The 11,826-nt window shown below is 31.3% G+C and overlaps 1 protein-coding gene across 1 annotated transcript; it reads right to left on the minus strand.

The window, feature by feature from the left end:
• Positions 1 to 5,382: 5,382 nt before the first annotated feature.
• On the minus strand, positions 5,383 to 6,034 carry LOC109147862. Its single transcript, XM_019295520.1, has 3 exons — positions 5,792 to 6,034; positions 5,537 to 5,726; positions 5,383 to 5,408 (listed from the first exon to the last, which is right to left on the minus strand). The coding sequence occupies exons 1-3, from the start codon at positions 6,032 to 6,034 to the stop codon at positions 5,383 to 5,385; spliced, it is 459 nt and encodes a 152-aa protein (XP_019151065.1).
• Between the last annotated feature and the right edge of the window lie 5,792 nt (positions 6,035 to 11,826).

The following is an 11,826-nucleotide window of genomic DNA, read 5'->3' on the forward strand; positions in this document are numbered from 1 at the left end:
TTAGCCGTTAGAGGTAGTGTTTATGTTAACTTATAAACAAGTCATAGAATATAGTTAGCATTATGCTAACATTAAGAGATATCTACTTAAGGCATGCTTCTAAGATTTTGGAGATCATACAGTGAATTTGGATGGTTTCTTCCTTCAGTTGTGCACATAATATATTTTGAGAAACATCCATTAAGGGACTAAGAATAAACGTAGGGTTTGTTCATAAAGAACCTAAGTTAGAGAATTTAAATGCATGTGATCATAGTAGATACTACTCACTTGATTAGTAGATGACGTATTACTATAGTTCTTGTATTTTGTTCTTTAATGAAGGTTGTGCCAGTACTTGCACCAAGTGGGAGAATGTAAGTATTTTCCCTAAATACAATATATTATAATATATTGTATTATTGGGTGGCTGTGGTGCAAGTAGGAGATTGAATCAATTAGTGACTTAATCTGTTATGCAACTCAGGATATTCAGTTAAGCTTTAACTGAATATCTGCCTATGTTGATGACATGTAGACTTCTAAGCAAAATAGTCCTCCCACAGCTCCCAAGTTCAGGACACGCACCATCACGTATTCGGGAGAGAAGTGGTAGACAAAACGACACTAACCTTTATTCTGCAGGTTTACCATCTCGTGGCAATACCAACGACTATGGCTGGGGATATTTGGGCGATCCTAAAGCTTCCGCTGTAACGAGGCAGGTTACTCGTTTACTACAGTTTGTGTTAGTCTTAATATTATTATCTAACAATTGTTGTATAGGACCAAATTAAATATTATTGAGAAATGGATTGTTGTGTTTCACTTACCATGATGAACTCCCTTTTAACTTGATGGAAAGCTCATGCAGTTTGTCATAATCAATGATAGGATACTCCCTAAAAACATGCACGTACTCAAAATGTTACGTATATATATATAGAACTTGCTTCTATTGAAATTATTAATTATACTCCGATCTGTATTTAATTTATCATCTTAAATTTAATTTTAGGGGAATGGAACAAATTAAAGTGGATTTGCATAGCAGAAGATGGAGCTTACAGAGTATCAGTCATATCATCTAAGATGGCAGCAGACTGCATCAGAAACGTAGAAATCAAATCGATGAAGAATGTTTTGTCAGGTGAAGTATCCTTCAGCCCGTAGCTCAACCTGAAATACTCATCAACATAGCCCTGCACCACCAAAAGATCAATGAGAATCCGCACTCCATTTCGCAACAGAAATCAAAATCCAATTCCGCAAATTCATAAACCAAAATCGAAGAGCAACAAACAAAAAAACTGATATCTGATAATATAATGAATCGATCAATTGTTACTTCTCGCTCTAGCTGTTCAATGTGAGCAATCATCTGTTGCTTGAGAAGATCCACTACCGTTTTTCCTGACCCTAGAGAGAATTGAAGAAAGCAACCGGAAAAAATTAAAAAAAAGTTGAACAGAGAATGGAGAGAGTTTGAGCGATGAGAATGTTTGAAGTGTAATAGACAAACCGCAGGAGGAGGATTGGGCGAAGTGAGGAATGTTGCGTGAAGCGTCCATAGCGTCGAGCTGTAGAGATCAGTTGGAGAGAGAGAGAGAGAGAGAGAGAGGGCTCAAGTAGTTTTGCAGGTTTTCCCTCGTATGAATCACCTCTATTTAAATTGGTTTACGCCTGGGTTGGGGAAGAAGAACACAATGTTATCCTTAACGATGGGTATTTTTTTTTTAATTTTATTCTTAATTCATAAGTATTATATTCTTTTAAATAATTAATTTTTGTAATTTGTAATAACTATATCTATAATCTAATTATGTTGTCCAAATATTTCAAAAGAAACCGAAAAATCTTGTTATTAGATTGTGAATTTTGTATTTTGTAATAACTATATCTATAATCTAATTATGTTGTCCAAATATTTAAAAAGAAACCGAAAAATCTTGTTATTAGATTGTGATTTTGCCAATGATAGTGGGCAAATTATGCTGTGCATCCGTATGCACCATGCATGGTGCATACGGATGCAAAAACGACGTCGTTTTAATGAAACGCGCGTCTCCCCTTAAAAAAAAATCAGGTTCGATTCCCAGCAACAACATATGAACTAAAATTCCATAATCGATGAACTATAATTCCATAATTGATGAACTATAATTCCATAATCGATGAACTATAATTCCATAATCTAATCTATGAACTAAAAATTCCAGAATGAATGAACTAAAATTCCATAATCTATAAACTAAAATTTCAGAATCGATGAACTACAATTCCATAATCGATGAACTATAATTCCATAATCAATGAACTATAATTCCATAATCTATGAACTAAATTTCCAGAATGAATGAACAATATAATGTTGTTGCTGGGAATCGAACCTGAATTTTTTTTAAAGGGGAGACGCGCGTTTTTTAATAAAACGATGTCGTTTTGGCATCCGTATGCACCATGCATGGTGCATACGGATGCACAGCATAACGATTGATGATAGTGACACGAAGTGGCTCTGGGTTCAATCCCTAATTGGGGCGGTATTAATTCTTTGTACTCGATCCAATTAGTTGAGAAAGTAGCTATGAATAGATACTACATTGTAAACAGAGTCCGTAGTGCTCAAAAAAATTGTGATTATAATATCTAAATCAAATTTTATAATTCGTCGAGTATTATATATATATATATATATATATATATATATATATATATATATATATATATATATATATATATATATATATATATATATATATATATATATAGAGAGAGAGAGAGAGAGAGAGTTAAGTTCAGGTGCGGCCGCACCAATAGTTAAGCAAATATACACAATCAACGTTAGGAAATGCAATTCAAAAACACACACAAATTAGGTACGCATCACCAAATACGCACCACTTCGTATGAATAAAAGCACCACACAGTGTTCAAAAATACATTATTAGGGGTAGGGAGATATATATATATATATATATATATATATATATATATATATATATATATATATATATATATATATATGGTGTATTTTTTGGGTGTGTTGTGTATTTTTGCATTTCATTGTTGTGTATTTCTCTTACACTATTGGTGCCTATTGTTAACTAACACTATTGGTGTATTCCGCAAACGGCCGCACGGGAGGGTGTGACCGCATTTGAGCAAACTTATATATATATATATATATATATATATATATATATATATATATACACACACACACACACACACACTTTTAAAGTATTTTGTGATAAATATACATAATTATATTGTCCAAATATTTTAAATAAATAACAAAAAAACATAAAAGGTTGTTACTAGACTAATTATATATAACCAAGATTATGTGGTCTAATGGTACTCAGGTTGAATTTTTATTTTGAAGATTGTGAGTTCGAGCCTCAGTGGAGGTGTTATTGGTTCTTTGTGTTTTAGTAGGTTGAGAAAGTATTTGAATAGATATTGTAATAGAGCCAATAGCATTCAAAAAAAAGACTGATTATAATCCTATTATATATGTGTAATCTTTTATTTGTGAGTTTAATTTGAAATTTTTAATAGGACAAAATAATTTTTTAAACATTATATTATGATAAAACATAAAAGAAATTGGAATTCATTATTCAAATAAAAGAATAAAAATTTATCTTTAAATTATTATCACATGACGTTGTAAAAGAATTGTGATGTAATTATTACAATGTATAATGATTTTACCTTTTTTGGTTATTATACATTTGCCATATATGGTATAACAACTAATACTAACCAACATCAATTTTTTTCTAAGTTGGATAATATAATTAGAACTAATTTTCATAATGAGTTAATACCCAAAATCGTCCTCGACTATAGTAGTTTTTCTCAATTTCGTCCTAAACGACTTTGGTGACCTAATATCGTCCCAGACTTTTGTGTTTCGCTCAATTTAGTCCTCCATTTGTTATTCCGTCAAATTGGTGTTAAATAAAGGGACAATTCAGTAATGTCAATATTGATCTCTCTTTACTTTCAACTTGTGAAGTGCGAAATTCCTCTTTCTTGTACGAATTACACCCAGAATTACTCCCAGACCTGCAAATCAAATTTTATATTCGCAGTTTTAGAAGTAATTCTGGGAGTAATTCGTAAAAAAAAAGGATTTCGCAGTTCACATGTCTATGAGTAAAGAGATGCCAATATTAAAATTACTGAATTGTCTATTTATTTAACACCAAATGGACAGAATAACAAATGAATGACTAAATTGAGCAAAAACACAAAAGTCTGAGACTAAATTGAGCGAAACACAAAAGTCTGGGATGATATTAGGTCACCAAAGTCGTTTAAGACGAAATTGAGAAAAACCACTATAGTCGAGGACGATTTTGGGTATTAACTCTTTTCATAATACACAAAATTTCATATTAAATTCTTAATTTTTAAAATTTTAAATATAATTGGTATGGGTTATATTCCAATTACTCTATTTTGTATTCCATTTTCTCTTTTCATTTTTCCTCTAATAAAATAGAGCATGTGCCCAGAGTAATAATACTTAGCATTTTATAAAAGTTTAGGCAAAAACGATAATTTGGGATGTTAAATGACAAAAATGATAGTCTGAGATTAAATTTGAACTTACTATCAAATACAAGGGACCTCCGGTAGAATTAACTCTAAATAAAAACACAAAAAGAATGTTAATTGTCTAGCAACATGGGAATCGCGGAATAGCATAAGTAAATCCGAGTAGATATTTTCACTACTGGAAATTATGAAATTTCCGACCACCTGAAAGTGATCTTAAATCAAGTTGATACCAAAAAGTGGTCGGAAATAGCAACAAAGATTTTTCCGAATACCAAAAGTGGTCGGAACAAGGCTTTCGACTTGATTTAAGATCACTTTCAAATGGTCGAAAATTCCATAATTTCCAGTAGTGTTTTATCGATTAAGCAGAGCAAATTAATTTTCTTATAAAACCTACTATGTTCTAATTATATTAATTGTCAATATAAAATGTCTGCCATTACGTCAAAAACTATAACTAAAAGAAAATAGTCAAATACATAATTTTATTTTCTTATATTATACTTGTATAGTATTCTGCGTACATTGAGTCATTTATTGAAATTTTAACGGGCCCACAAAATTTAATCGAAATTGAATTATGGTGGTCATAGACTAATTTGGTTAAGGCATTCCAAAAAAAAAAAAAAGAAAAAAGAAAAAAAAAGACTAATTTGGTTAAAAAGTAAATGAGACTCTATCCAAATGAAGTATATCGCACAAAGTAATTATATGCACATGCAAATAAGAAAATATATTGTAAATGTCATGCCGGATATAGCAATCTTATACAGAATGTGTTTGAATAAGAGTTAAATTTTTTGGTAAAGTGTCATTCGGCACCATGAACTATATCGGATTATTCATGCCGCACCCTGAACTTTCAAAAGGTATATTTTGATCCATGAACCAATAATTTTTTTTCATCTAGCATTTTTTACAGGTTACCTACAGGTTGCAGGTAATTTATGCTGACATGAATTTTTTTTTTTTTTTAAATTACCAAGGGCGTTGTCCATCACGTTCTGCTTGTATATAAAGAAGTAGTCATCGTCTAGGAGCTCCAGCTGCCACTGCTCCTTCAATCTCTCAAGCTCTTTCCTCAACTCCCCTACGTTTTCCGACGCCTCCACCGGAAACTTCTTCGTCTCGCATTGCGACGACACCAATATACGAAGCTTCTTCAATTTGAACTGTTCGTGTTCTTTGATAATCCAGATGAGGCTGTTGTAGTCGCGGGTAATGGCCTAAAGCTCACGTCCACTTTGGAGTGATCGGAGAGTTCGTAGTCATGCAGTGTCCAGTAGTCTAACAACTCAACTCCATTCGCGTAAACCGTTATTCTACTCACTGGAATGCCATCCATTTCTTCAATCCTCTCTTTCAACTTCCTAATGGTATTGGTGACTGCAGCGGCAACATGCAGCTGCTGCTGCTTGTCGGTATCTAAATCGGAGGCGGCCACGACGAGCTGGACGTGAGAATGTGATCCTCTGACCATTTTTCATTCCCTTATCGCCAATAACTTCCAATACCTTCATCTCCTGCACAACCTTCTCACCCTTGCATTGACGGCACCTGTCTTTATCGCTAATAGTTTCGCCAGTTCCCTTACATTCATTGCAGGGATGTTGAAATGAGGTTTTTACGTCAACCCTGAACTAAGCTGGTCATTGCTGGAAATTATGAAAATTCCGACCACCTGAAAGTGATCTTAAATCAAGTCGAAAGCCTTGTTTCGACCACTTTTGGTATCCAGAAACTTTTTATTGCTATTTCCGACCACTTTTTGTTTTTGACTTGATTTAAGATCACTTTCAGGTGGTCGGAAATTCCATAATTTCCAGTAGTGTGTTCATCATTCGCATCCGTGGGTATGAACACTCTTCTATTTTGTGTTGATCATACAGTGTTACAGTTCCTTTTAATTTACTACAATTCATTTATCTTGCTTCTCATGGGATGGATTCCAGTATCAATGCCATGCACCCAAATACTAAAAAGATATTGCAGTTTTTCCGTCTAAGACAGGTGAATGGTCTATTACTTTGTAGAAAATTTTCTATGTAATTGTTCTGATTCATCAACTTGATTTCAAAGGTACCCAAATTTGAAGAGTGTAAGGGACTTGATTTACAAGAGGGGTTATGGCAAGGTGAGCAAGCAGAGGATTGACTTGACAGATTATAACACTGTTATTGAACAAGTATGCTTGCTTCCACAAGTTAAGTTGCATTTTTCGATAGACTGTGCCTACTTTATGGATTCTTTTTTATTTTTCAGACTCTGGGAAAACCAGAGCATGTCATTGAAGCACCGGATTTCAGATTTGGACCCTTTACCCTTGCACTTTGGGCATAGCACATTACGGGACAGGGATAGCTTCTTCGATCTCCACCTTTAAAAGGGTGGTTCTTGATGGCGGCTTTACGGTAAGTCTTCTTGAGATCGTTCTTGTGAACTCCCAAGATCTAATAGTACTTAGTGTTATCGCTCTTCTTGGGCGCTCTCCCAAACATCTTCTCCTCCGATTTCTTCGAATAAAAAAAAAAAGTAGGAGAACGATTGTGAGCGTGTGGAAAGAAAGAAGCACATATGGGGAATCCTGCTCTTATTGAAGTTGCAGGAATGGACGGTTCAGATTTGCTAATTTTATGCGGCCGATAAAAAAAAGTAGTTTGAGATTTAGGAGTTGACTTAAAAAGAAGGTCCACAACTAATAACATGTGCCATGTCAACATAGTAACCTGAAAACCTGTAAAAAATGTTAGATGAAAAAAAATTATTAGTTCATGGATCGAAATATATCTTATGAAAGTTCAGGGTGCGGCATGAATAATCTGATATAGTTCATGGAGCCGGATGACACTTTAGTCTAAATATTTTGGATATGCATGACTCCAACTAGACCTAATTTATAAAAATTTGTTAAATTTCTATATATATATATATATATATATATATATATATATATATACAATTTAGGATGGATTGATAATTCAGAAAATAACTTTCGGAAGTTATTTTTTGAATTTTTCTGTATTTGGATATTTAAATAAAATAAAGACAATGAAAGTTTTTATTATGGTGAATAGAAAGATTAAAGACTAAATTGGGTTAAAGATGTTTTCTTACATTTCTAGTAAAGCTGTCAAAACGAGTTAATTCAGTCCCTATGGGGCCAACCTGTATCATGTTTGTCCAAAAATGGCCTGGCCCGAGCTAACCCATTTTCAACACAGAGTTGGTATCTTTCCAACTTAACCCGTGGTTGTCAACCCATTTATTAGTTGTTTTTTAAAAAAAAAAAAAAATTATGTGTTGAAACTTTGAGTTTTTGTATAACCTATGAATCAAACCCCTACCCTCTAAGTTAACAACTAACACTTTTACCAATCAAACATATTAAACTTTTGTGACAATCCAAAATTTTATTTTATAAATTCAGTTTTAAGAAATTCCAAAATAGCTATTTTTCACTCCATAAAATTTTATGCGATAAAATCGGTGTTTGAATAAATTATTTTGAACAACTTTTAAATGAATTCAACACTGGAACTTATTTTAAATCTAAAATCTTAAATTTTCGGGTATATTGCGTACCAAGTTTTCGATCCAAAAGTCAATCTGAGTGAAATCGGGAGAAACCTGAGAAACCTAAACTAAGTGGTTGTCTAGAAGGTATTTTTGGAAAAATATATTTTGACCCCCAAACTATTTAAAAATCTCATTTATAGACCTTGGTCCATGATGCTTGGTGGACCCGTCTAAAAACGATAGTCTAAATAAATACTACTTTTGGTTTAAATTTCTCTAATTCATCTTAATTCCTTTTTTTTTTTTGGGTAGCATTGTCATTGTCTTCATCTTCAGTACATGTTCTTTTTATTTTTTATTTTTTTTATTTTGTAGTGTGTCATGTGTAATTGGGTTACTGGTGGTAGCATAGATGGATTCATCGTGCAATGAGATTATGGTGTAGGAAGCTTTAGATTTGCCTTCTTGTGTATATGATGGATCTTAATTGTACTATTAACTCTTTATTTTACAAGCACGCTAACTATTTTACCAAATAGTGTGATGTAATTATTACAATGTATAATGATTAGACCTTTTTTGGTTATTATGCATTTGCCATATATGGTATAACAACTAATAATAACCAACATCAATTTTTTTCTAAGTTGGATAATATAATTAGAATTAATTTTCATAATACACAAAATTTCATATTAAATTCTTAATTTTTAAAATTTTAAATATAATTGGTATGAGTTATAATCTTTAAGAATATTTGGATCGATGTACAAATATAAATTATAACAACGAATATTATATAGTGTTGTTGATGAAATGAGTTGTATCAATTATATTTTCTTGCTTGAATTTGAGCAAATAATTGCTCAATTATCCGTGTGCGCGTGCAATGCACGTGCGATGAACGGATAAAATTTATTTACGAACGGAGTCACAGAAATCTAAAAATCGGCTCTGTCCCAAAATAAGCTCGTAGCTTAAAATAAATAATGGATTGCAGATAAAATATAAGGGAAGCCTTAGCTTCCATATCCATCAAAATTCCATTTCTCACCATCAAAGATCCAAAAAGTAACTACATAACAATAAAGCTTACATATAAGGCAAGAAATGGTGAACCTTAAATTCTCATATAATCTATCAGAAAAATAAATATAAACTAACAAAGCTTCCCAAAAAGGCACTTCTCACAGGCACATTCATTCACTGCCTAGCAACAATCTCATTTTATTATCTAAATATATAATAAAAAAAATTTTATCTTTAATTTTATTATCTAAATATATAATAAAAAAAAATTTATTCGTGCATCGCACGCACATTGCACGGGTAATTGAACACTTATTTGCTCGAATTCAAGAAAGGATAACATTAAAAAACATAAAGGATAACATTCATTCACTTCCAATTAACAATCTCATGCTCTAGCTTCATAACACCTCCCCACTTCATTTCCAACGCAAGTTTTTCCTTCTTCTGTTTTGGATTCTCCTCTAGCTGTTTGCAACCTGAGGAAGAGAGAGAGCTCTAAGTAGTTTAGCTTCTGTTTTGGATTCTCCTCTATTTAAATTTGTTTAGGACTGGGGTTGGGGAAGAATAAGAATACAATGACAATGTTATCTTCACCGATGGTAGCACGCATAATTTTTCCTTTTTTAAAAAAAAAAAATTTTAACTAGTATTTTCATCCGTGCGTTGCACGGAATTGATTTGTTATAATCATTAAGAATATTTGGATCGATGTACAAATCATTTATAACAACGATATTATATAGTTCTGTTGATGAAATGTGTTGTATCAATTATATTTTCTTGCTTGAATTTGAGCAAATAATTGTTCAATTATCTGTGTGCGCGTGCAAGGCACGTGCGATGAACGGATAAAATTTATTTACCAGAACGGAGTCACAGAAATCTAAAGACCGGCCTGTCCCAAAATAAGCTCGTAACTTAAAATAAATAATGAATTGCAGATAAAATATAAGAGAAGCCTTCCATATATATCCATCAAAATTCCATTTCTCACCATCAAAGATCCAATAAGTAACTACATAACAATAAAGCTTACATATAAGGCAAGAAATGATGAACCCTAAATTCTCATATGATCTATCAGAAAAATAAATATAAACTAACAAAGCTTCCCAAAAAGACACAGCTCACAGGCACATTCATTCACTGCCTAGCAACAATCTCATGCTCCAGCTTCATAACACCCGCCAACTTCATTTCCAACGCAAATTTTTCGTTTTTGAGGTTCTCCACTGTTAGCCTGCACCTGATAGAATGAAGAGAGAAAATAAGAAACGATAACATAATTAAACATTCACAAATGAGAAAGATATACTAGTTTTGTGTCCATGTGTATGTATATGTATATGTATATATATATATATATATATATATATATATATATATATATATACTTTTAAAGTATTTTGTGATAAATATACATAATTATATTGTCCAAATATTTAAAAAAAAAAAACATAAAAGCTTATTACTAGACTGATTATATATAATATCTAAATTCTATTTTATATGTGTAATCTTTTATTTGTGATTTTAATTTGAAATTTTTAATAGAACAAAATAATTTTTTAAACATAATATATATGATAAAAGAAATTGGAATTCATTATTCAAATAAAAGAATAAAAATTTATCTTTAAATTATTATCACATGACGTTGTAAAAGAATTCTGATGTAATTATTACAATGTATAATGATTTTACCTTTTTTGGTTATTATACATTTGCCATATATGGTATAACCGTATAACAACGGAATAAGGGTCAAATAGGCCATTCAACTGCACACACTAATTCAATTAGGTCACTGAACCTAAAAAACCAACAATTAGGTCCCTAAACTAACCAATTTCAAACAATTCTTCCAATTTAAAGATTTTCAACATGTCAACAGGTTATCCTTCTAAATTAATTATTTTTTAAAAAATAAATTTTTAAAATTAATTATTTAAATTTAAAAAAAAAAAAAAAAAAAAAAAAAAAAAAAAAAAAAAAACAGGACTGGTCGTAGACAACCGGATTCTGTTTTTTTTTTTAAACAAAATTTAAAAATAATTATTTTTTAAAATTTATTTTTTAAAAAAATAATTAATTTGAGAGGATGACCTGTTACCTGTTGGAAACCTTGAAATTGAAAGAATTGTTTGAAATTGGTTAGTTTAGGGACCTAATTGTTGATTTTTTAGGTTCAGTGGCCTAATTGCATTATCATGTGCAATTCGATGGCCTATTTGACCCTTATTTCTATAACAACTAATACTAACCAACATCAATTTTTTTCTAAGTTGGATAATATAATTAGAACTAACTAGTATTTGCGCCTGTGCGTTGCACAGAATGAATTTGTTATAATATTTTAAAAATATTTAAATCGATATACAATTGTATAAACTATAACATCGAATATTATATAATATAATTGAAGAATTGAGTTGCACCGATTATGTTTTATGATGTTATCAATACTTGAATTCGAGTAAATAATTGCCCAATTAATAGCTAACGTGTAGATATACGCATTCGGTGCTGCAACTTTAGAGATTTTATATATCATTGTTTAGAATTTGTGTTAATTGGGCTAATTAGCTCGTTGTCTAGCAATTCAGTTATAGAAATTATTTATACGGAAGATATATTTTTTATGTAAATATATAGCAATTTTGTCATCTTTGTATATAAAAAAACATAATATCAATGGCTTGAATTATACATTATTGAAAATCT

The sequence above is a fragment of the Ipomoea nil genome, unplaced genomic scaffold (assembly GCF_001879475.1).
Source record: "Ipomoea nil cultivar Tokyo-kokei standard unplaced genomic scaffold, Asagao_1.1 scaffold2036, whole genome shotgun sequence".
Lineage (NCBI taxonomy): Eukaryota > Viridiplantae > Streptophyta > Magnoliopsida > Solanales > Convolvulaceae > Ipomoea > Ipomoea nil.